Source organism: Thamnophis sirtalis, unplaced genomic scaffold, assembly GCF_051295495.1.
Source record: "Thamnophis sirtalis isolate CommonGarterSnake01/CBP01778 unplaced genomic scaffold, rThaSir2_p1.2 scaffold_2, whole genome shotgun sequence".
Classification (NCBI taxonomy): domain Eukaryota; kingdom Metazoa; phylum Chordata; class Lepidosauria; order Squamata; family Natricidae; genus Thamnophis; species Thamnophis sirtalis.
This window is the reverse complement of record NW_028261382.1, coordinates 137422999-137449790: the sequence shown is the minus strand read 5'-3', so window position 1 is coordinate 137449790 and position 26792 is coordinate 137422999. Positions and strand designations below refer to the sequence as shown.

The following is a 26792-nucleotide window of genomic DNA, read 5'->3' as shown; positions in this document are numbered from 1 at the left end:
TCAGATGGGGCCACCAAAATTGACGGGAGGCCAGGCGCAATGTCCGAACAAACCCCCAATGTCGTGATGCAGACGCGCAATGAATCTGTGAGAGCACCTGTTGACGGATGTGCCCTGCGGGAACATAGAACCAGCCCCGACACTTCAAAAGATCCCCTTCCAAAGTCCATGGGGACGCTGGCCTCACTTCCGCCTTTCGTCGCTCCACCCAGTCGTCACCCCACTGCGCATCCCGTACCAGAGACTGCATGCTCCCAGGATGACAAACAGCAGCGCAGGTTGCAACGGGTAGAACAGTCCGAGGTGGAAGCGAGTTCGCAGGGTCAGAGTTCTTTACTTTACTTGGCAGGGCATCCGCCCTGGGACTCCACACCCCCCAAACACATGCCATCTTGTGAGAACGGGGTATCATGGCCACACCAACGTGCTGATTGTCCGACTTGATCGTGCGTTGCTGAGGGACGGCTGCAGTCCGCGCAACCCTCCTGTTCGTCTTGGGGCAGCTCCCTGCCAAGTGTCCAAGATCCCCGCAGTAAAAACACAACCCCTCCGAACGTCTTTTGTCCATCTCTGTCCGTGACACCCGAGGTCGGACAGCACCCAACTCCATGGGCTCCTCCCAGTCCACTGCAGTCTCTTGCTGAACTGGCATGCTGGTGGTTTCCTGGAATACGCAGCGAGGCCTTCGCCTCTGCAGCCGGGCGTCTATCCGGAGGCACAGGTGGACCAACGCGTTGAACATCGGTGGCCTGTCCACCCTTGCCAGTTCATCCTGCACGGCCTCAGACAATCCATCTTGGAACGTATCCATTAAAGCAGGTTCATTCCATGTGGAATCTTGGCTACATAGCCTGAATTCAGACACATATTCTTGCAATGACCCAGTACCCTGCTGCAGGGATTTCAAACTTCTGGCAGCTGTTTCCCCTTTTATCGGATCTTCAAACAACCTTTTGAAATGCTGGCAGAAGTCCTGAAAGTCATCCAGCAGAGGGATCTGTTGCACTAACAAGGGCGTGGCCCACCAGGCAGCCGTGCCTGAAAGCAAACTGATCATGAATCCCACCTTCGTCCGGTCAGTGGGAAAGTCCTCCGCTCTCAGGCTAATAAATAGCTGGCATTGTCCCAAGAATGCTGCAAACATGGCCAAACGCCCATCATATTTATCTGGCAGGGCAATTGGGCACTTCCTCCTTGACTGGGGGGGGTGTTGCAGCTCTCTGCAACTGCGCAATTTGATCCGACAACATTGCGATCTGCTGCGGCATTAATCTATTCTCCGCCATGAGTTGTTCCATAATTACTGAGATTAAGGCTTGTTTGGGCTGGAGTCAATCTGTTTTGACCCCCCCCCCTTGACGGATCGTTAACAAACGCAGACAATTAAACTTAAAAGGATTTTTCTTTATCAGTTTTCAGTTCAAACTGGCTTCGAGCCCAGAAAATAACATAAACATAAATCTCTGATAAGAATTCAAAACAAAAGCTCTTACAAACGCTGCCCTTCTTCCACCGTCTCATGGATCAGATTTACATGAAAACACCAAAGCATTTATCCAAATGTAACAGGCATAATCACGAGTAATAAGCAAGCAATATTGTACCAGACAAGGAACACACGAAGGAACGTTGACTCCAGCGACTGTGGCATGGCAGCATCTCTCCTTTTATCTCCAAACCTCCTCCACAAGCCCCAGCTGCATTCTGAATTTTGTATCCCGAAAAAACTCTCAGCACACCACACTGAATTTTGTATCCCCAAAAAACTCTCAGCAGAATTGCTGAGTCACAACAGTAACCGTATAGTATTTTATCTGTAAGTTTCCTTTTAAAATCATCCTACAGGTGAAACTCGAAAAATTAGAATATCGTGCACAAGTTCATTTATTTCAGTAATGCAACTTAAAAGGTGAAACTAATATATGAGATAAGACTCATTACATGCAAAGCAAGGTAGTTCAAGCCGTGATTTGTCATAATTGTGATGATTATGGTGTACAGCTCATGAAAACCCCAAATCCACCATCTCAGAAAATTAGAATATTACATGCAATCAATAAAACAAGGATTGTACATCGAACAATATCGGACCTCTGAAAAGTATAAGCATGCATATATACTCAGTACTTGGTTTGGGTCCCTTTTGCAGCAATTACTGCCTCAATGCGCGTGGCATGGAAGCTATCAGCCTGTGGCACTGCTGAGGTGTTATGGAAGACCAGGATGCTTCAATAGCGGCCTTCAGCTTTTCTGCATTGTTCGGTCTCATGTCTCTCTTCTTTCTCCCTCTATGGGGTTCAGGTCAGACGACTTTGCTGGCCAATCAAGCACATGAGAGCAAAAAGCACCAAAACCTGGTTCAATGACCGTGGAATTACTGTGCTTGATTGGCTTCTCCATTCTTCCTCCATACTCCATGTACTTTGGTTTCCAAATGAGATGCAAAAGTTGCTCTCATCAGAAAAAAGGACTTTGGACCACTGAGTAACAAGACTTTGGATCACTGTGCTTCATTAAGACCAGGGTCAACATGCCGTCTGCCAGGAGATTTTGGAGCAATTCATGCTCCCTTCCGCAGACAAGCTTTATGGGGATGCTGACTTCATTTTCCAGCTGCCCACACTGCCAAAAGCACCAAAACCTGATTCACTGACTGTGGGATTACTATGCTTGATTGGCCAGCAAAGTCGCCTGACCTGAACCCCATAGAGAATCTATGGGGCATTGCCAAGAGAAAGAAGAGAGATATGAGACCGAATAATGCAGAAGAGCTGAAGGCCGCTATCGAAGCATCCTGGTCTTCCATGACACCTCAGCAGTGCCACAGATAGCTTCCATGCCACGCCGCATTGAGGCAGTAATTGCTGCAAAAGGGGCCCAAACCAAGTACTGAGTTCATATGCATGCTTATACTTTTCAGAGGTCCGATATTGTTCGATGTACAATCCTTGTTTTATTGATTGCTTGTAATATTCTAATTTTCTGAGATGGTGGATTTGGGGTTTTCATGAGCTGTACACCATAATCATCACAATTATGACAAATCACGGCTTGAACTACCTTGCTTTGCATGTAATGAGTCTTATCTCATATATTAGTTTCACCTTTTAAGTTGCATTACTGAAATAAATGAACTTTTGCACGATATTCTAATTTTTCGAGTTTTATCTGTATACATAGGCTATAGTCTAAACTTCAGTTTAGAGTATAAACAACCACGGCAAAACATTAGAATAATTACAATGGCTGAGAATGTAAAAGGTACTTTTAAACTTCAGCTGCTGCCATAATGATAAACAAGCATTGCAGCAAGGTATAACTTTAAACTGCTAGTCTCATATTTTTGAGCAGAAGTGGGTAACCACAGGTCCTGTTACATAGTTAGTCTTAAAATACGATTGATTAGATAAAAATCTTTCTAAATAGAATTGATTAAAACATCAGTTTTCTGCCATTTTGAAATAGAAAATACACAAACATTATATGCCACCTTAATAAAAGAAAGCATACAATTCTGCCTACATTTGATATGGTCTGCAGTTTGTAGACACTATCAATCCTTGTAAAGTGTTAATTATGGTACTCAGCCAACACATATAGAAACAAAATAAAAATTTACCCACCTCTCTTTTAGGAATCAACATCATTCCCAGATAAACTGTGGCAGATAGTTCATCCTTCAACGTTATTTCTGTCTTCCTTTGATTAAATTCATCTTATTTAATTCTATCAAATATCTCACAGTTCCATCTAATTTCTAGTATTAACCTAAATCCAGGAGTCAAAATGACAGGGATGGGCAATTTTTTCCCCCCAAGGAGCCATATGAGAAACTAGGATTGTTGTGAAGGGCTGTCACTGTGCTTTTTTTCTCTGTAGGTGAGATACAAATAAACTGCTATAGAGTATGAAGTGGGATTTATGGGCAGTTCTTACCCAGATGGAATGAGATAAAATGCCTACAGAGCCTTTATGCTATTATCTATCCTATTGCAAGAAATATCCTTTGAGAATGTTCCAAAACTTCAGCTAGTGCAAAGAATGGGCAGGCTGCTTTCTAATACAAACTTCATTGACCATAGAACATCTGTCTTTCATTATCTGGGTAGTTCCTATTTTGTTTCCAGTTAGGCAGAATTACACATGTGGTTTCTTTCCTATAATTCCTCAAATTGCTTGAAACCATAACATTAAAATGTTGTTTCCTACTATACAGTCATCTCTTAATTAAAGATGAGCTTATCTATTTATCACAAGAAATATCTGAACTAGATGGCAAAGTCCAGCATAGACAAAGGCAGCAAATATATTTCCCTCATTCAGCCAGAAACGAAAGGCATGAGGTTTCATAAAAGTATTGAAGCAGCCTGACTCTTTCACAAGCGTGAAACATTCATGGAGTGCATATAAAAGTATAAGAGGTTGTGGGACAGAACCCACATTAAATTGAATTGAATTGAATTGAATTTATTGCATTTATATGCCGCCCTTTTCCCCGAAGGGGACTCAGGGCGGCTCAATAAATAATGTTCCAAACCTTAAATACTCATGTCATACTTAGTGAGAAGAATTGGAAGTAAAGAATTTGAGTAGAGTCATTTTGATCCTTCTAAAATTGCTTTCTATATACTATGATGTTTATGAAATGGGGAATTAGAGAGATGGGAAAGAAAAGTTCCCATTGTTTTTTAATGAGTTTAAAATCTTTTATTTTCTTCCTAAAAGCTATGCAAGTTATTGACATATTAGGAGTGTGCAAAGATGATACATAGGAGCCTTTTCTTAATTTGTTTACATAGGAGCCCTTATTTTTTACTTTTAGTTTTCTGCTTTTTATAATTCTGAAGTTTTTAATATTAATATCTGGCCTCCAGCTGCTGTTATTCAGTGCCAGATCAGTCTGCAATAAGGGCTCTCCTATGACAAGATTATCTAACATGTATTACCAAAATCTGACTGGGTCTGGTAAAGTGCCATTCTGGAAATATGTATAGTGGGATTTGGGGTGTGGTATTAGCTGAAAGTCTGTGGCAGGACATAAGTGAGGCCTTTGTTATCCAGGAATTATTTACTCTTTCAAGGGCACTGCATTACAGGTAATTAAATTGGGTTATAGGGATCAGTTGGGATTGTTGGCATTGTACCAGCCTCCTTCCCTCCCCTCTCAAAAGCTTTCCTATCGGAGCTTTTGACACCAATTTGGGATTAGGTCTAGGGTTATCATAAGTCCCAAAACGTATGGTTTTAGGGAAATTCACTAATCTAAGGTGATTTGGGAGTTTATGGCCACATGATGGCCATGAGCGTATCCTAGTTCATTCAGAGCCTGAGACAGGACAGGAATCACATTCTGGCTATGTGGTCTGAAATTGAGGAAGCTGTTAGTGTCTCCCTTGCCATGGTCTCCATGGGATTCTCTTGTGCCTCTATTCACTGCAGGGAGGCTAAACCTATTAGATTGATCCATGCACCGATGCTTGATGGACCTGGATAGGTATTAGAGGAGGCTGGGGGTTGATCCATCGGAAACCTTGGTTGCCTAGAATACAATTAGGGGGTGGCTTAAAATGGTTGGATTATGCTTTCCTGCTTGTGAAAAATAGAAATAATCATGTGGCGTGAGAGTTGTAATTCAAAAACTATTGTATGTCATTAGATTAAGTATTGCTAGTACTAGTATAAATATTGCAGCAAGGTTTCCCTGCTTGGGCACAAGACCATTAGTTATCAGAAAGTACTGTGATTTCTCCCTGGTGATTGTGTACAAAAGCACATTAAGTTCTTAAGTTAAATTGTTGCATGCCCACCGTGATCATTTGATTACATTTTGGTTGCTTGGCATTTATGGTTGCAGCAATCACAGTCATATAATAACATTGTGATGTTTTTTGCCATTTTCCAACATCCACTGGATAAAATGGATTCTCTTAAGGGCCTTGTGATTCACTTAATCAACACTTAACAAGTTTTGTAAAAAAGTAAATGTAAGACCTTGATGGTTTATGCCCCAAAGCCCAGGCTCAATTGTGATTGTAAATTAAAGACTACCTGTAGAGAAAGTTTATCAGTACTACAATACCAGAAGAAAAATATTGTCTTATTTTCCCTGTCTCCTTCTCCTGATAGCATAACATTGAATGTCTGTCTGTCTGTCTGTCTGTCTGTCTCTCTCTCTCTCTCCCCTCCCTCCCTCCCTCCCTCTCTCATTCTATCTCAGCAGGTGGCAGCACCTGGCCCTGCCTAATCTACACATAATTTACTTTGAGTTTAGATGTAAGAATTCCTAGAAATGGTCTATACATGAAGTTGAAAAGAACAGTTGAAAGATAACAATACAGTAATGAGCTTTTATATTGTAGACCAGACAGGAAACACAACCAGATGGTCTAATTCTACTTTATTGTAAGGCTACATCAAGAGACTCTTGCAAGCCTGTTAGTACAAATCTCCCACTATCTTTTTTCAGCCTGAGAATTTGCAGAATCTCTTTATATGCCTATTATGCAGCTGTGGTCTATGTCCTTTCTTACCTGATTGTTCCCTAGGTAGCATCTCTCCCCACCCACACACCCCAAGGTCATTCCCACATACCATTACAGTTGTTGTCAATATAACTGCTTGGATATATCCATGTAATTATCTGGAGATAGACCTGAATTAAAGACATCTGTCCCTTAGAATTATAATTAAATTATTTTAATTATAAATAAAATTATTCAATTTAATTAGTTTTCAAGAGTCATAGCCTGCTTGTTCTTTTGCATAAGACAACAATTCATACTCCAGGTACCGTATTGTTCGGAGTATAAAACGCATCTTTTTCCCTCAAAAAAGTGGCTGAAAATCTGGGTGTGTCTTATACACTGAATACAGCATTTTGGGCCTCTTGAAACCCCACCACCTTCATCAAAATGGCCCTGCATAGCCTTTAGGAGGCTTATAGAGTGTTCCTGGGAACTGGGGAGAGCAGAAATGAGTGAAAAATGGGCTGTTTTCCACTCATTTTGGGGGGGCCACCCCCCAGGGGCACTTTACAAGCCTCCTAAAGGACTTTAGGACTTTTAGGACATGCACTTTTTTTTTAGGACATGCACTTTTTTGGGGGGAAAAAAACAGGCCCGTTTTTGCAAAAAAAGGACTATTTTTGGGAAGTCCACAGAGTGTAAAAACTTTTTTTTTTAATTTGACTCTTCAAAATCTTGATGTGACTTGTACTCTGAACAATGCGGCAGTCTGTCTGTCTGTCTGTTTATCTATCTTGTATGTGATCTGAAACCTAATGATTTTTACTCACAATGAAAATAAGTATAATAAGTACAATAATAACTCACAAAAAGAAAAGATAGTGAGAATAAACCAGATAGAAACAATTAAAAGGTTTTTATTCTCCCTTATCAAAGGCCTGGACAAAGATCCCAGTTTATGCATTAAATTAATAGGTATATTTAAATGAAAACAGGTTTTAATTTTTTTGTTTAAATTCTGCAAAATTTAAATTTTTGTTTAAATTGTACAATTTATGATTGTACAAATCATAGGGATATAAAAATTGTTTGCATCAACAAATTTCTCAGATAATTGAACATTTGTGTAACAGATTTTGTGTTTGCTAGCAGAAACAAATAATGCTATTACACATGCAAGAGTGTTGTTCATTAGTTAAAGTGTCCCCTGTAATAAGTAGCTACAAAAACAAATAAAAAATCATATACATGTATCCAATATTTTAATAAAATTGTAGTATCAAAACAAAAAGAAATAAAAAGAATTAAATAAAATAGATGTATAGAAAAAAACTTAAAAATGAACATGCTAAATTGAAATAAATGACCTAAGTTCATATTTGTTTAATCATTTATGATTATGATTAAAATAATTTAATGAATTAAATTATTCATTAAATATGGATAATATTGACTTATAAAATCTTTGCCAAAAGGAAGCATGTTATGACATTCTTTGATTAATAGAAAAAATACTATATTCAGAAATTATTAAATGAAAAATAGAAAAATGAAGGAATACCCCAAGATGAAGAAATAATTAAGAAAATACTAGAGTGCAGAAATGGATAGAATGACATTAAAAATGAAACAGAAAGAAGATACAGAATATTATAAAACATGGAATCTATTTTATCAGTGATTGGAAAAAAGGGGTGAAGATTAAGAATGTAATATGTATTGTTAAGCAAATTGAATACCCAGACAACATGATGTTTATTAAGCACTAAGAAATGTAATTAATAAAAAAATAATTTTTTAAACAAATTATTAGACAAATCTGTAATGATTACAGATTTGACCATGGTATCCTTCTGCGACGACTGCGGGAGGTGGGGGTGGGAGGCACTGTTTTGCAGTGGTTCTCCTCCTACCTCTCGGACAGGTCGCAGACGGTGTTGGTGGGGGGGCAGAGATCGTCCCTGAGGCCCCTAAAATATGGGGTGCCTCAGGGCTCAGTCTTATCCCCCCTACTATTTAACATATACATGAAACCGCTGGGTGAGATCATTCGGAGGCACGGGATAAAATACCATCAATATGCGGACGATACGCAATTGTATCTGTCCGCCCCGTGCCAACTCAATGAAGCGGTGGATGTGATGAACCAGGGTCTGGAGGCCGTTAGGAACTGGATGAGTGCTAACAAACTGGTACTCAACCCGGACAAGACCGAGTGGCTGTTGTGTTTCCCTCCCAACAATTCGGCTAATGTTCCATCTATCAGGCTGGGGGGTCAAATTTTATACCCCTCAGATAGGGTTCGTAACTTAGGAGTCCTCCTGGATCCACAGCTGACTCTCGATCATCACCTGTCGGCTGTGACCAGGGGGGCATTTGCCCAGGTTCGCCTGGTCTGCCAGTTACGACCCTACCTGAATCGGGAGGCTCTCACAACAGTCACTCGAGCCCTTGTGATCTCTAGGCTGGAATACTGCAATGTGCTCTACATGGGGCTGCCCCTGAAGTGCATCCGGCGACTGCAGTTAGTCCAGAATGCAGCCGCGCGAGTGATAGTGGGCGCACCGCGGTTCGCCCACGTTACACCCATCCTCCGCGAGCTGCACTGGCTACCTGTCGATCTCCGGGTGCGCTTCAGGGTTTTGATGACCACCTTTAAAGCACTCCATGGTAGTGGATCTGGGTACTTGAGAGACCGCCTTCTGCCGATTACCTCCCTCCGACCGATTAGATCGCACAGACTGGGCCTCCTCCGAATCCCATCCGCCAGTCAATGTCGACTGGCGACTACACGGAGGAGAGCCTTTTCTGTTGCAGCTCCGACCCTGTGGAACGACCTCCCCGTCGAGATACGCACCCTCACCACCGTCCAGGCCTTCCGCGCAGCCCTTAAGACCTGGCTCTCCCAACAGGCCTGGGGATAAGCCCTTAATTGCCCCACCCGAGTGTTGAATGTAGAATGCATGTTGTGTTTTTACTACCTATCTTGTTTATATATTGTTTATTTTGTATTGTACCCCCTCCCTAATGGTTGTAAGCCGCCCTGAGTCCCCTCAGGGAAAAGGGCGGCCTATAAATTTTAATAAAATACCTAAAAAAAAAAAAATTATATTATACATTTCTTGCATCCAGTGTTTGATATTTGGAGAATAATACTTTTCTATACTCTTAATATAATTGATTGTCTCTTCTCCATTCCCTGTATAACCATTCTAATGTTTTGCCGTGGTTGTTCATACTCTAAACTGAAGTTTAAACTATAGCCTGAATATAGAATTATTTCTAAGAGTCATATTCCATAATTTTGGCATATAATTCAAGATGCCATTAACTTGGACAACATTTACCCATATATCTTTTACATATTACAGCTTTCTCCAAAAAGAAACCAGTAGCATACATGACTAAATTATATCGACCTTCATATTTCTTATGTCACCGCAAATAAAACTTATAATCCAGTCCATATTTTCTGAAAGATTTATTTGAATGTATTGAGGTTCAATAATTTGGTATGCCAACTTGTTATTCTATAAATCATAAGTGTCAATAATTTTGACATAATGTTTTCCAATTTCTGATATAATTTTAGTCAGTTGTTTTCATAGACGCCATTAAAAATGATAGCTTTTCATACTCTTGAGGCTGCTGACATATCTACTTTAATCCTAATTGAGAAATTAAAAGTTATTTATATTGCCACTAATTGGTGTATTGGACAAAGAAAATTCTAATTGCAGTAGTTGAAAATCAAAATAATCATTACAAAGTAATTGTTTTAAAATAGCTATTCCAGATTCTGCCTCTAGTTTCTAATAAAAGATTACGCCACTTATGTTTAAAACATTTTATTTCATAATATTCAATGTTCATGAGACTCAGAGTTAGAACCCTGTCTGTGTCCTAATAGGATACAAATATATTTAGCTGCACATAAACCAGAAAACGAAAGACCATTTTTTTAAAAAAATTGCCCTAGGTAATCACCATGATTTTAACAGAGAGGTGTAATAACTTTCCAAAAGAGCCCATACAGGTTGATAATCAGTTAAATGTGATCTGTTCTTGTTGAAATTTTATTTTCTTAAATTGTGTTTGGGCTAAATAATTTATTTAAATTGACATTCCTTTCATAAAAACCATTTTACTTATTTTGATATTTTAAAACTTACTAACTGAAATTATGGAATTTATTATGTTCAAAATAATTCATTTTACCTATCTGGAATGAATTTCTGCATACTAGGAAGTTAAAGTTTTGAAAGGATGATTTGATTTGAAGGAAATTAAATCATATCGGTCCTTTGAATTGAACCTTCAAATTAATGTAAAGGATCAAATTGCATGCTGCAAATCACTTCAGAAAGATTTGAAAGAGGTTCAGTTATCCAGTTTTCCAATTTCTTGGTCATTGTTAAAGTTTCCATATGTGAATAAAGGGAGAAGGAGAGTCATGGGCCTCTTTGATGCTTACACACATAATGAGCCAAAACTCATTATGCATCTCAGCCTCATGTAAACAATGTCATGCAAGCAAACCTATCTGTTCAGGAAACAAAATGGTTAAGAGTGGTTTTGCCTTGATCTTTTGGATATAAATGTGAAATTTACACATTTTTATTTTTAAAATAAAGAACTTCCTGCACTGGATCACAGTTTCTCTATAGGGTTTTTGCCTCATAATTTGGAAAGTTTCTCACCCCCCCCCCCAATCTCTGGTGTCTTAGAGATACATGGAGAATATTTCACAAATGAATACTGCTATATCCGATCTCAAAATTGAACTGTATTTTGACTAATTCATACCTACATACTTTATATGTGTTCCATGGTTTTAACCACCATTCAACTTCTTACTCTCAGGGAGTAGTAAAGAGAAGATATAGCCTAAAAATGATTAACAGAGCAGTCAGGTGTTAGTCCCAAACAGTTTATTTTCACCAGGTGCCTTATAACTAGCATTTTAATGGCAGATTATAAAAGCATTGGCGAGACACCTGATATTAGGTAATGTATGTAATTTTAGAAACATTTTAGAATTTAAATACTGTAATAGCTATAGAACCATAACATTGTTAGAAGGCATTTAGATCACAAACTAGGCCCTAATAGTTGCTTTGAACCATGTAATCTCTATAAACTAGAGGGACTTTTGAAAACCCTGCACAATCCAATCCAAAACCATGTCTGCTCCCTTATCCTAGTGCCGTGATGGTGAACCTATGGTACGTGTGCCACAGGTGGCATGTAGAGCCATTTGTTAGGGCACACGAGGCGTTGTTCTGACAGCTCCAGCGTGCATGTGTGCACTGGCCAGCTGACTTTGGCCTACATTTTTGGCTGTTTTTTTGCCCTCTGGAGGTTTCCCTCCAGAGAGCAAAAAAAAAAACCAATGCGCAAACTGGAAGTTCAGGAACAGTCTTCCAGTTTGCGCCTTGGGCTGTTTTTCTCCCTCCGGAGGCTTTAGGAGGCTTCCCTGAAGCCTCTGGAAGGTGAAAAATGGTCCTATGGGCAATCCGGAATTTGCTTGTAGGGCCGTTTTTCACCCTGAAGCCTTCGAAGATCTTCTGTGGGGGGTGCGGGGAGGCCATTTTTGCCCTCCCCAGGCTCCTAGAAAGCCTCTGGAGCCTGGGGACGGCAAAAAAGGAGTCCATTGCATGCCAAAAGCAGGGGGAGAGCAGGGGTCGTGCATGCATGCTCACACGCATAGAATTATGGGTGTGGGCACACCCGTGCACGACCCCCCTGCGCTCCCCCCACCTTTGGCACACGATGACTGTCCTAGTGACTACCAGCCTTGTTTAAACCATACAGCAGACCCTCTGGAATAATCCCAAATTCCTTCTGGACCTAATCAGACACACTAGTCACCTAATTAACTAAGTGATTAACTAATTATTTGACTAATATTAGTCTAGCAAGATTTATCTTTGATAAATTCAATTCTGATAATTATCCCATTGTTTTCAAGATATTTAACAGACTGTTCTCTGCTCTAGACAGTAGCAGCCGAGCGGGTACTGGATCGTCCTTTATGGTTTTTAAAAATTAGAATCATTATCTATCTTTAAATTATTTATCACTTCTGTAGGATTTGCAATATTACATCCACTTATCCAACATCCTAACAAATTCATGTGATCATGGAGTTTAAAATATTCAAAGTTGTGTTTCCTGACCATGTTTATATCAGTCTCAAGCATTCTGGTCCTGGTCCTGATTCTGTTTTCTCTTTTCCGTATTATAATTGAAAATTGAACAAAAAGAAGAAGTAACCATGCCTTTTCTTTTTTACTTATTAGCATTTTGCCATTTCTATAGAGCAGTTGGTATTTTTTCTTTTTTCTTTTCTTAGTATCCTTTGCTACTCTTGGCTCATTTTGAGCTTTCCCTTTTATTGAATTATCACCCGGCAACCTATTGATAATAACACAAAAAAATAACTATATTTCTAGCAGGTTATACCAAAAGTAACAACAGTAACCCTACCTGAGTTTAATAGTAGTAATCTTGTTAAAGCACAATCTTAATTTGTCCCAGCCTGTAATTCACAACTCTTCTTGTGACAACATAATCTTAATTTGTTTTGCAATATACAGCAGCCCAATCCCCTTTGAATGATCACTCTTCCATTTGGAAAACTTCAGGGTTTTTTGGGGTGTGTGTGTGTGTCATAGAATGACAATCACTCTCAGAATAGCCACAGGTGATGACACTTTTGATAATTCATTGTTGAGTGTTTCCTCTATACTTTCTTCTTTGGAATTGGTTGTACAGATGACACAGGGCTGCTTGAAGTAACAGGATCAGGTTGGCACACTGCCTGCACAGCTGTTCCACATGTCACTTTTAAACCTGCCCATCTGCCAACTGCACAATATAGGAAGCAGGTTCTGGAACCCCCACTAGCGTAGATGGAATCCATTGTGATAAGCATGCACAAAGTCCAGTGGCTGAAACAAGCATAACTTCAGTGATTCAGCTCAAGAATCCCTGAAGTCCTTCAAGAAATGAATTTACTTCTCTTGAATTGTGAATCTGTGATTTGTTTGCACTTATGGTTTTGATATTTTTTTTAGCAGCCCCACCAATTTTACCTCCTTTTCCTATTATTCTTCTACTGTGGCATCCTACATATCCAACATTTTATTTATTTATGTATTAATACTATAAGATACGTAAATAGAAAAGAAAATAGTAGGAAAGATAGGGGATATGAAGGATAGGACATACATACATATACAGTTCTCAGTCTTATGACAATTTAATGATGGCTAAAAGTTACTACAAATCTAGAATAAGTGACTAACAACCTGTATCCTTATTATTTATGACCCTCATGTCACCCCCACAATCGTGATTAGGATGCGTGACAGCCGACTTTGACTCATGACTCATGTTGCAGTGTCCTGCGATCACATGATCAAAATCTGTGATGGCAAAAAATATTGGGAAAACTTTATTTGCTTGATGACTGATTTGCATAACAAACATGGTGTTTTGCTTGACAACTGCCATAATAATTGTTATAAAATCAGGTCTGACTCAACTTGCAATCACACAAATTAATGATGGAAATTCTAGTCCCAATTTTGGTCATAGGTTGAGGATATAATAAAATGTAACAGTATTTATTAGCTGAATTATGAGCAAAGCAATACTTTTAATTTATGGGAATAAAAACCAAATATTTTCAGGCCTTTCCCTGATGTGCTTTTATAGCAGTATAGGGCTTAAGCTTGGGACTGCTGTCAAGCCTGTGCAATTCTGATAATTCTTTGTTTAAATATTTTTTTAAAAGAAATGTTTACATAAGATTAAAAAACTATGGAAAGGAAAATTAGAAAACATATTAAAGAATAAAGAAAAGTGAATAGTAACAAATAAAAAAGAGAAAAAGAAAGATATATAAAGAAGTTACTTCTGACTTTCTTTGGAGCAGCTACAAATATGATAGATTTAGACTTTTGGTAATGGAAAAGGACTAGCACCTTATAATATATTTCTTGTCTCCTTTATTTTCAAATTATAAATGTTTGTTTCTTTTGGTCTTTTTATGCCAATAGCTTTCTTTTAATCAAATTAATTATTTGATCACACTTACCATATTTTTGGAGTATAAGATGCACCGGAGTATAAGATGCACCAAGGTTTTGAAGAGGCAAATTTTTTTAAAAAGTTTTTGCACTCTGCAAACCTGCTAAAAACTGCCTGTTTTTCGTGAAAACGGGCCCGTTTTTTTTTCAAAGTAAGGGCATGAATAGCCCTTAGGAGGCTTGTAGAATGTTCCTGGCGGGGGGGGGGCAAAAATGAACCAAAAATGGGCCCATTTTTTGTCAAGGGCATTATGAAGCTTATAGAGTGCTCCTGGGAGTTGCGGGGGGCAAAATTGAGCAAACAAAATGGCCCATTTGTCGCTCATTTCTGCCCTCCCCAACCCCCAGGAGCTCTCTGAAAGCCTCCTACACGCTATGCACAGCCATTTTGGTGAAGGGGCAGGGTTTCAGGAGGCAAAAAAATGCTGTATTCAGTGTATAAGACTCACCCAGATTTTCAGCCTCTTGTTTGAGGGGAAAAGATGCATCTTATACTCCAAAAAATACGGTAGGTAAAACTTTCCTAGTTATATAGAGGTGGAGTTGCAAATCAGAAAATTATAGTTTAAATGTTTCCTTTGTTGAAAATGTTAAACAATCTTGAATTCTCTGATGTGAACTTTGATAGATGACCAAAGACAAGGTGCAGTTTTTAGCCTCAGTTCTCTATATCTATAATATGGAAAAAATAATTCTGATTTATTTTTAATTGGTAGGATTATGCATGGAAATTCTTGAAAGTACTAAACTAGTAGTATTAAACTTTAGTCAGTTTTTGTTTGCAATTTAGTTATTTATCAGATCAGATTTACATGTTAGTCAAATGACCAATAAATTGAGGGAGATATATATTGCCAGATCAGTTTTTAGTTTATTGTAACATTTGCCTAGACTTTCTCTTTTATCAGATTACATAGCTCGGGAATATATGGTTAAGGACATGTTGTTAGTAAGTAGAGCATTTTCAGGGTTTTGTTCAGCAGATGGGCTGTTTGCTTATATTCATGTATTATACTGCCTGCTGTGCAGCTGCTTCAGCTGTCTGTTGTGTTCTTTTGTTGTTCTCCAGGAATGGAAGATAAGAAAGTATAGGTAGTGGATTAATTTAAGATTCCTGTTTCCTGCCTTTTGAATTTTTTATATAATAAATTTTCCTACCTGGGTAAATAAAAATATTAAAAGCTTCCATGTGACATAAATATAAAGGTCTGATATCTATAATTATGACTTGGCTTTTTATTTTCAACCTATTTTTTTCTTTTTTTCTTTTTAGGATTGGTAACAAGCTGCCTGACACTCCATGATCCACAAAATTAAGGAAATATGGAATGACATTAAGGCATTTGGTTGATGACTAAGGCTCTGAAGATAAACATCTTGGTGAGGTGAAGCACAAACTAGTATTCTAGTTATAAGGCACTGCATGCTGCAACAAAGATGGCAGATCCAGGAATGATGAGTCTTTTTGGAGAAGATGGGAACATTTTCAGTGAAGGACTGGAAAGCCTAGGTGATTGTGGATATCCTGAAAATTCAGTAAACTCTATGGGGCAACAAATGCCTATTGATCAAGGATTTCCCTCACTACAGTCATCCCTTCATCACCCTACAGCCAGTCAAAATCAAGCAAAGTTGACCCACTTTGATCACTATAATCAGTATGAGCAACAGAAAATGCATTTAATGGATCAGCCCAACAGAATGATGAGCAGTGCGCCTGGCAATGGTATAGCATCTCCTCATTCACAATATCACAATCCTCCAGTTCCTCATGGTGGAGGCACTGGTAGTCAGATGGGAGTCTATCCTGGTATGCAGAACGAAAGACATGGACAACCCTTTGTAGATAGCAGCTCTATGTGGGGGCCAAGGGCAGTACATGTGCCAGACCAGATACGGGCACCATACCAGCAGCAGCAACCATCACCTGCCCAACCACCATCAACACCATCGGGACCACAGGGACAGGGACATCCTCAGCATATGCAGCAGTTGGGAAATTACATGGCTCGTGGTGACTTTTCAATACAGCAGCACGGTCAACCCCAGCAACAGAGGATAAATCAGTTTTCTCAAAGCCAGGAAGGTCTTAATCAGGGAAATCCTTTTATTACCACCTCAGGACCTGGCCACATGTCTCATGTGCCCCAACAGAATCCAAGCATTGGGCCTTCTTTACGACATTCAGTGCAACAGTTTCATCATCATCCCCCCACAGCTCTCCATGGAGAATCAGTAGCCCACAGTCCCAGATTCTCTTCCAACCCTCCTCAACAGGGTGCCGTTAGGCCACAAACACTTAATTTTAGTTCTCGGGGCCAGACAGTACCTTCACCTACTATAAACAGCTCAGGGCAGTATTCTCGTTATCCTTACAGCAACCTAAATCAGGGATTAGTAAACAATACAGGGATGAATCAAAATTTAGGCCTTACAAATAACACTCCAATGAATCAGTCTGTACCAAGGTACCCAAATGCCGTAGGGTTTCCATCTAACAGTAGTCAAGGACTAATACACCAGCAGCCCCTTCACCCTAGTGGCTCACTTAACCAAATGAACACTCAAGCTATGCACCCATCACAGCCTCAGGGAACTTATGCTTCTCCACCTCCCATGTCACCTATGAAAGCAATGAGTAACCCAGCAGGTACTCCTCCACCACAGGTCAGACCTGGTAGTGCTGGAATACCAATGGAAGTTGGCAGTTATCCAAATATACCACATCCTCAGCCATCTCACCAGCCATCTAGTGCCATGGGAATTGGACAGAGGAGTATGGGTCCTCGGAATATACAACAGAATCGTCCATTCATGGGTATGTCTTCAGCACCACGGGAAATGGGTGGTCACATGAGACCAAACGGTTGTCCAGGTGTTAGCCTTGCTGATCCACAAGCAATACAAGAACGATTAATATCTGGTCAGCAGCATCCCAGTCAGTCATCTTTTCAACAGCAAATGCCAACATGTTCTCCCATGCAGCCTCATACGGGAATTCATCATCAGTCTTCACCACCACCACATTCTCACCATCAGCCTTGGGCACAGCTTCACCAATCACCACAGAACACACCGCAAAAAGTGCCTGTCCTTCAGGTAGGGAATGTATTGAATAAAATTTAACTTAGTGAACCATTTTCAAACAAATTTGTTTGTCTTGTAAGTGCTTTATGAGGAATTGCATATACAATTCAATAATCTATTTTGATTGTGAACAAAATTAAGTTATAGTCATAATTTAACAATCACATATTTTTAGTCAAATGATTTTTTGCATATTGTTTCTAAATATTTTACTTTTTGTGCAGGGCTGTAATATAAATAAGCATTTCAACATGTAAAGTCAAGAAAAAGTTGCAAACGAACAGTTAAATGTGTATTATGACAGGGCCATAAATCCAAGAGTATTTCATGTTGGAGTTCATTTGCCACTAGTAGTTTTTAGTTGCCCACCCTTGCACTTGTCTTTTTTTAAAAACTGAAACAAACAACTGATACTTGAACTTTTTTTCTACTTAATTTTTTTTTAAAGTCATTGTTTAGGCTGAAGATGGTCCAATCATATTTCATATACCGTATTTTTTGGAGTATAAGATGCACCTTTTTCCTCGAAAAAGAGGGGGGAAATCTGTATGCATCTTATACACCGAATACAGCATTTTTGGCCTACTGAAACCCTGCGTCCTTTGCAAAAATGGACGTGCAGACGGTTTCGGAGGCTTGCAAAGTGCTCCTGAGGACTGGGGAGGGCAAAACCAGGCAAAAAACGGCCTGTTCTTTCTCATTTCTGCCCCTCCCCAGCCCCCAGGAGCACTCTACAAACCTCTCAAACCCTCTGCAGGCCCTTTTTTGTGCAAAAAAACAGGCCATTTTTGCCCTCCAGGCCCCAGGAGCACTCTTAAGAGCTTCCTAAGGCTCTCCATGCCCCTCTTTTTTTTAAATAAAAAAACAGGCCGTTTTTGCTTTCCCAGCCCCCAATGGCACTCTACAAGCCTCCCAAAACTCTGCATTCCCCCCTTTGAAAAAAACACGAGACGTGCAGAGGGTTTGGGAGGCCTACAGAGTGCAAAACCCTTTAAAAAAAAATTACCTCTTCAAAATCATGCTGTGTCTTATACTCCTGTGCGTCTTATAGTCCAAAAAATATGGTGTATGAGGATGAAGGGGTAATAGAATAAATGATAAGGGGAAACATCAGTTATGAGGGGGAAAGGGAAGTCATACATTGAATAGGGAAGAGAATGGTTACAAGCCACATTAAGATTGAAAAGGAATCTATTCCCTGCATCAAGGGATGCAAAATTTCTAACATTTCTAACATTGTCTAATATTTGGCATATGATATATACTGCAAAACTTTAGAAAATGTAAGCCTTGCTCAAGATCTGTAAAAAAGAAAGAAAGTTCCACACCTTCTGAGTTTAACTGAAAAAGCTACTCAGATTCAAACCTACTTTTATTCTGAGACTATAATTTAATGTCACTAATGATATTAATTTGATTATTTATTTGAAACATTTATCCTTTGCTTATAAATATTTTGTAATATAATAATAGTAAAAGAGATCTTCATTTACAAACTAAAAATACATACTGTGTTTCCCTGAAAATAAGACCTGGTCTTATTTTCTTTTTCGGGCCCAAAATAAGCATAGGTCTTATTTTCAGGGGATGTAGTACCTGCTTACTTTAGGACCGCTAGCAACACCTTCCATGCCCTGACACTTGTCGCACCATTGTCCAACTTATTCAGCCACTTGCAGCCAGACGACACATGATTCGTTGCGCAGCCCATGCAAGCTGTCTCTGAGCTGTAAAGCTGTCTCTCAGTTGTTTTTCAGCTGATTAAAACTGTTTTAACTTCGGCAGGATTTTTTTTTTTAGGAAATAATGTTTAAAAAAACTACCATCAGCTATCCTTTTCCTTTTGGCTAAACTCCTCTAAAGTCCACTCCAACCATTTCCACTTGACTTTCTTTCTTTAACTCTTGCTTCCCTTTTGAGAGAGCAGAAAAGATTGAGAGCCAAGTCTGCGTATGGTATGCTGCCACTTGTCGCAAGAGGCTGTGTGGCATGTCGCCCCATGCCCTCAGTCAAGACTGGAGGCTGCATGGCGCATTGTGCTGGTGCTGCCGCTTGTGGCAGGGCGCCATGAGGCTCATTGTGTCAGTGCCGCCACTTGCAGCAGGGCGCATCATGACATGGCATGCCATTGCAACTCCAGTGCCACGCAGGCTTCTGCCACCAGTGGTAGCATAACATACACATACTTGGCTCACATTTTCTGCCCTGTTCAGAAAGGGAAGCAAGAGTGAAAGAAAGTGCAGTCAAATGAAAATGGTTGGTGTGCACTTAGAGGAGTTTAGCCAAAAGGAAAAGGATAGCTGATGGTAGCTTTTTAAACTATTATTTCCTTAAAACAAAAATCCTATAGAAGTTAAAATTGTTTTAATCAGCTGAAAAACAGCTGGGGGACAGCCTTACAGTTCAGAGACAGCTTGCATGGGCTGCACAACCAGTCATGTGGCATCTGGCCATGTGAGCAGCCGCAGAAGAAAATAGGCAGTTGTTGGGGTGTGGGTGGCCTGGTTGTGGCAGTTTTAAGGTAAGTGGGTGCGGGGTGTATGGGACAGCTTCCCTCCCCCTGCCCTAGCTCAATTTTTACGTATTTTTGGGGTAGGGCTTATATTAGGCAACTGCATGGAAAATCAGACTAGGGCGTGTTTTCAGGGTAGGTCGTGTTTTCATGGCAACACGGTAACACAGGAAAGGTGAGGAATTGCGGTGTAAATAAGTTGAAATAAAAAGGAAACCTTAGTCACTAAAGTTTCATTATTTTTATTATAGAAATGGCCCACTCAGAATTAACACCCCCCCCCCCCCCCCAGCCTATCTGAAAAACCCACCAGGCAACATAATCACCTTAATGCCTCTGCTGCTTTTCGTCATGTTGGCCAGTCCTGAGGTTATTTCTTTGTAAGCAGTGGCTATATTTGGAGCTCTGTTTAAGAAAGTTGTCTCAAATTCTACATCTCATGGGACTAATTATAAAACTTATTTGTTAACTACAAAAACTGGTCTTCTAAAACAGGGAAATTATGCATGGACGAAAATGAATTTCCCATAGTTATTTCAGATACATGATTTATATAAATGGAACTGAGATATATTTAGCTTAAGAATTATATCTGTTTAAAATTTTTTAGTAAAGGTCTATCTCCTAAAGCGTTCCACTGTTGAATAGCTCTTACCATCAGATAACAGCAAACTGAAAACTGCCTCCTTATAATTCAGTTCATTATGTCTTGTCTTTTCCTCTGGAATACCTCTGAATATTTCTTCTCTCATCTTTTCATGTTATAGATCTTCAGATACTTGAATATCATTACTACGCCTCCTTGTAGATCTTCTCCAGGCTAAATATTCCCAGCCCTTCCTCTTCCTCATATGGTTTTCCTTTATATCCCTCATCAATTTGATCATTTTTTCTAGAATTTCTACAAATTGAGTATGTCTAGAAAAAAACAACCAAGCTGATGAGGGGTATAAAGAAAAACCATATGAGAGATGCAATGCCTGGAATTAGGTGCGGTATTCTAGCTATAGTAAGACCAATGCGAGAGAAACAGGAATTGAGATTCTTCTTGACCTATATGTCTGTTTATTCCGTCTAGAATGGCTTTTTTGTAATTACAGCTGCCCATTATAATTACCATGCCTCCTGTTTAATCTTTGATGTAAGGTTTTGCATTTGTGTCTCTTGGAATTAATCTTGCTGGTTTTTGTTTCTTATTTCAACTTTTCCAATATGCTCTTGAATCTTAACTGTCTTTTAAATTCTTTGCAATCCACCTATATTTGTGTTATTTGCAAATTCAATAAAGTCATGTATAAATGCATTGAATAGTACCTGACATATGCCATCTGATACTTCAGTTTGCAGAGGTTTTGATATATACTGGTTGGGTACGATTGTTCAGCCAACGCTGTATCCCTCTAACAACAGCATAATCCATTTCCTTTACTAGAATCTCGTGGTAAGTTTCTTGAATGCTTTACTAAAGACATGGCATTCCTACTGTTAAGTAAACTAGTCATTCTATCAGGAAATAAAATTGGGTTACTTTGGCATGATTTATTCTGAATAAATCCATGCTGGCTCCTGCATTTTTTCCAGAAAAAAAAATCTGATCTATGGTAATTTTGAAATATGCTTTCCAATTAAAGACTTTACACAGGAATTAATATGCTTCTTTTGCTGAGAAAATTTAAAAGGGGTTTTACATCTGTTCTGTATTCACTTTCCAAATATTTTGGATCACAATTCTTGAGGAATAACAAAAAGGGGAAATAGACAGGTAGTCCTCTACTTATAACTGCAACTGAACCCAAAATTTCTGTTGCTAACATTGGATAAGTGAGTTTTGTCCCATTTTATGACTTTTCTTGTCACAGTTGCTAAGTGAATCGTTGAAATTGTTAAGTTAGTAATATGGTTGTTAAGTGAATCTGGCTTTCCCATTGACTTTGCTTGTCAGAAGGTTGCAAAAGGTGATGATCAAATGACTCAGAAACAACCCTCTTAAATATGAGTCCGCTGCCAAGCATCTGAATTTTGATTACATGACCATGGGGATGCTGCAATAATTGTAAATGTGAAAAATGGTCATAAGTCACTTTTTTCAATGTTGAACTTTGAACAGTCACTAATGAACTGTTGTAAGTCAACAGCTACCTGTACCCATCACATCACCTGTGCACAAAATCCCACTGTGATGAAGACAGACAGACATCGTCTAAACTTTCTCAATTATCAAGCATGCATTAGCAATAATATATTTGAATATAGACATGAAAAATGGCAGAAAAAGTCCTAATCGTCCATGGAGTCTCTGCCCTTGGAGTTTTTCTTGTTTTTGTTTTCTTTTTAATTTATTTCATATTATTTTAATTAATTTTAATTTTTGTCAAACTATGGACATGTGTTTATTCCAAGCATGTTTAAACAGTTACTGATGTCCACTACCCCCTAGAAATTGGCTCTTTGCTTCCACTACTCTTTCGGTGAAGTAATATTTCCAACATTATTTTTGAACTTCCCTATCAGTTTGAGTTATGCTCCCATCTTCTTGATTTTTGCTTACTGTTGAAAATACTATCTTCTAGAACCTTAATATATTTAAATATTTCAGTTGGGTCCCTTCTGCCCTCCACACTGCACACATTCAGTTTCTGCAACCTCTCCTGGAGTTATTTGTCCTCAGACTTTATACAGTTTTTGTTGCCTATCTCTGGACTCGATCAGTCATATCAATATCTTTTTTTAAGTGAGGTCTCCAGAACGGAACACATTTTTTCCAATATTTAGGTCTAAGTAAAGTCCTAAATAGTTAGATTAGGACCTTTTTTATTCAGTAGTGATCCCTCTAGTGATGCATCCCAGAATTTGTTTTATTATTTTATTCCTTAGCCATTTTGAAAGCTTGAATAATCTCTTTCCATGTGGATCTGCTTCGTTTTGTTAGTATGTGAAATTAAGGATATTATACACTATTTTGAATATTCTGCTAAATCTCTGTTCTTTGATGTTGCTAAGTAGACTAACTTCTTCCAAGATGTTGGCTACTGTGTCATTCTCCAGATTTGCCGGCATGTTTTAGTTAGAACCTTTACAGATTTTTTTTTGATGCAAGCTTGCTGTGTTTCTGGGCAATTGATATTCCATCTATTCCCATAGTTTTCTTGGACTGGGTAATAATCAGACTTTTATTAATAAGTATAAAATTTTTGACTTGTGTAGAATTGTGCTATTTTTACCTAGTTTTAGGACTTTATCTAGTTTTAGCACGTTTGAAGAGAACTGATCACACTAGGTCATATTTATGCAGAAAATTGAAAAGCATTCAAAAACTTTTAGGCATCACTGAACATCTTTCCTAACTATGAAAGCAGTGCAGTTTCCTCTTTGTTTTTCATGTCTTGCATAGTAAATGCTCATCCCTCCCAGGAACCTAAATCCAAACCAAACCATGATTTTCCTCAGTGAACAGATGAGGAAATTATTCCAAATTAATCTATATATTTAGAATCATAAAACTAGAGGGTTTTATGACATAATATATTAGCTCACTTTAGTTGATGGGTGTAATTGGCATTTAGTAGCATTTGCATTGAGGGAACGGGGAAATATCAGAAATATCTTATCATCCCAGCCTTTTTCTATGTACATTGTAATGTTGCATGCATTCTCAAAATTCACAAGGAGTTACAACATGATGCCATTCGCATCATGCCTGCATTTTTTTTGCTTCCCCCATCAGGTGCTTTTTATGTTACCTACCCCTGTTAGAGGTTTTCAGATTCATGTGTTTTGGGGGGGGGTTATATGTGATCATCTGTGAGATACAACATATTGATTCACATCTCCCACAATAAAACTGCTGTCCCATGTTATAAGCATTACTGCAGCACCTTTTTTATATCTTTGTACTTTAAAATGGAGTGACTGAGAGGAGAGGAGATGTATGTGTGCAGTGCATTTTATGTTTTTCATCATTCTTCTGCTACAGCACAATGATCAATAATACAAGTTATTAATAGCTTTGCCAATTAGTTCATTATTTGCCAAAACAAGCCATTCTTTCAGCTCCATTGCCATGCCTTCTTCTATAATAGTGACTTACTAAGCAGTAATTATAAGAAAACCCACTTAAAATGGTAACAAGTTGAGGAAATATTTCTAATTATTACTTTCCCTGTTCTTTCTGTCTCCTCCCAGAAAGAGAATTCACAAAGATCTTTTTCTTCCTGCAAAAACAATAAATTAATTACAGTGATTAAAATATTTGATGACTTCACAATTCAAAAGTACAATTTCAGAGTTATGAATTATTATGCATGTATTTGGGTCGGTCTCTCTTTTTGGTCTCTGCTTCTCTAATGTACCTCCTTAGAATCTTTTTAGAAGTCCCTAGGGCTTCAGATAGAGTCATACCTTTATAGTTTTCAGTAACCTAGTCTTGTCCTTAATCTCCACACACTATCCTGTAGGTCAGTATCCACCAGCTGACTAACCCCTCTCCAAATTGCCTTCATCTTGTCCAATTTTCAAGGGGAGGCATATGTACTGCTGTTCTTTTTGATTATGCAGCCAAACATTTCCAGGATTACAGTGGGTATACTATATACCAGTTCATTGACTTGAATTATGATTGTGGTAGATATTGTCATGAGGGCAATCTTTCTTCTATCATAATATCAGATGATATTTTCCCACTGAGCCTTGGTAATTGGTATTGAGAGTTTATTATATCTACTTTATCCTTGATCAAATGTTTCATTTCAAGTGCTGTGCTCTGTAATGGAGGAAGTGGACTGATGTTCCAGCTTCAAATGTTGGCTACACTTTCAATTGGAGTGGAGATCCGGACCCTTACTACCCATCTGGCCTTCCGCAAAGCGACCAAGTCCTGGTTGTTTCGACAGGCCTGGGGCTGTTCAATTTGTCCAGCCCCATTCTAAGTTGTGAATGTTGCGATCTTTTAATGTTGTCTTGTTTTTGTATGTCCTTCCCTTCCCCTTTTTTACTTGTAAGCCGCCCTGAGTCTCTTTGAGAGTGGCGGCATACAAATTAAATAAATAAATAAATAAATAAATAAATAAATAAATAAATAAATAAATAAATAAATAAATAAATAAATAAATAAATAAATTGATCTTCTGGGTCTTCTTGAGTCCAAGATGTAGTTGTAATTGGTCTGCCTCAAATTATTAAGACAGCTTTTTCTTAACGATGTTGAAGCATTGAGTAACTAGATGTTTCCAGCAATTATTAGAATGGATGTAAGTCTTTTGCTAATCCATAGTTCCCTCGTAGTTTTCATTTAACCCATCTCATTAAGTCTACTGTTACACTAGCATTCCATCTATTTCAGGTTCAATTTTCCAAGTTGGCATGATTCTCTTAGTTCATGTCACTCTTGCATCCGAGGTAAGCAATGAAATATTAGGAGTCCAAGAACCCCTACTGGTAGGCACTAGCTGGGATTTGAACCCGAGTCTTTCATATCATAGGGCAGCACTCTAACTGCTATGTTATCCAGCCATTTACTAGACATGTTTATGACAGGTAGTTTGATTAACAATCCTAATTGGGACTGGAATTTCCATTGTTAATGGAATGATCATTAGGCAAACATTACATGACCTCACTATTTAGCCATGGCCGTTCTAGTATTCCCATTTGCAGTTGTTAGCCAGAACCTAACTCTAATTAGGTGAGTATCTCATGCTTCTCCTGCCCTGTCCTGCTCTGCTTGCTTTCACTTCAACTTCTCCCATCTGTGTCTCCCTCCCCCCTTCCTTTTGCACTCAGGCTGGCTACCCATGCAAAGGCCAACTGAACTTTTCTGTATTCGTCCTTCTTGGTATTGAGAGTTTGTAGCGCTGGGCTCATCATCACTATTGTCATTCCAACTGCTGGACTCTTGGCAAACGTTTCTCACTTTAGCAGCCTCAGCTTGCTGCAAATTCCCATATGCACATCTGATGTGCCTACTGGAGTACTGTGCAACAGAGACAGCTTGCTGTCTCCTTCCAGCTACTGGTCATAGTCTTGCAAAATAGCCCCTGATTTACAATCATCTATCCTTAGTTGCTTAGTCTCTTTTTTCAGTGTCAGCCTGCTTTTCATAGAATTCAGTACAAGTAACACCAATTTATACCAGTAAACATGGATGGAAGTCCACATCCTTTGTCTGAAATGTGCAGAAAGCTTATTAAAAGCAATTTTTAAAAATCATAATTTAAAGATATATACCCTCCTATGACATACTTCATTCCTTCTTAAAACTTAAGTTGCTTGCCCAGCCCATCTTATTCAATAAAAAATAAAAATAAATTACAAATGTTTTTATTTTGCCCATCATTTGGAGGATAGAGTTTTATTTTAATGAATCAAAAACTTGAAATCTGGACATCAATTTGAATGGGGTTACCTTCAAAGTAACCTGTATCAAATTGGACTTTCATTTATGTTTCAAAATGTTAATTAGTGTGACTTTATATGGATACTTTTTTTTGCACAGAGATTTATTTATTTTGACTGAAGTGATGGTGCTTGGATAACATCCACTAATTTGTTAAGGCTAACACATGTACCACATTACATGACAATGGCAGAAAACAGAATAACAGAGTTGGAAGGTACCTTGGAGGTCTTCTAGTCCAA

The 26792-nt window shown here is 38.7% G+C and overlaps 1 protein-coding gene across 5 annotated transcripts in view; it reads left to right on the top strand.

The window, feature by feature from the left end:
- The window catches only part of CHD7 (chromodomain helicase DNA binding protein 7), a 217629-nt gene that overhangs the window by 48082 nt on the left and 142755 nt on the right, over positions 1 to 26792 (top strand). For all 5 annotated transcript variants that reach the window (XM_087707027.1, XM_087707026.1, XM_087707023.1 and 2 more), the window contains one exon: positions 15834 to 17659. In XM_087707027.1, the coding sequence (XP_087563153.1) occupies positions 15998 to 17659 (1662 nt within the window). In that variant the 5' untranslated portion in view covers positions 15834 to 15997. The remainder of the gene's footprint in view (positions 1 to 15833; positions 17660 to 26792) is intronic.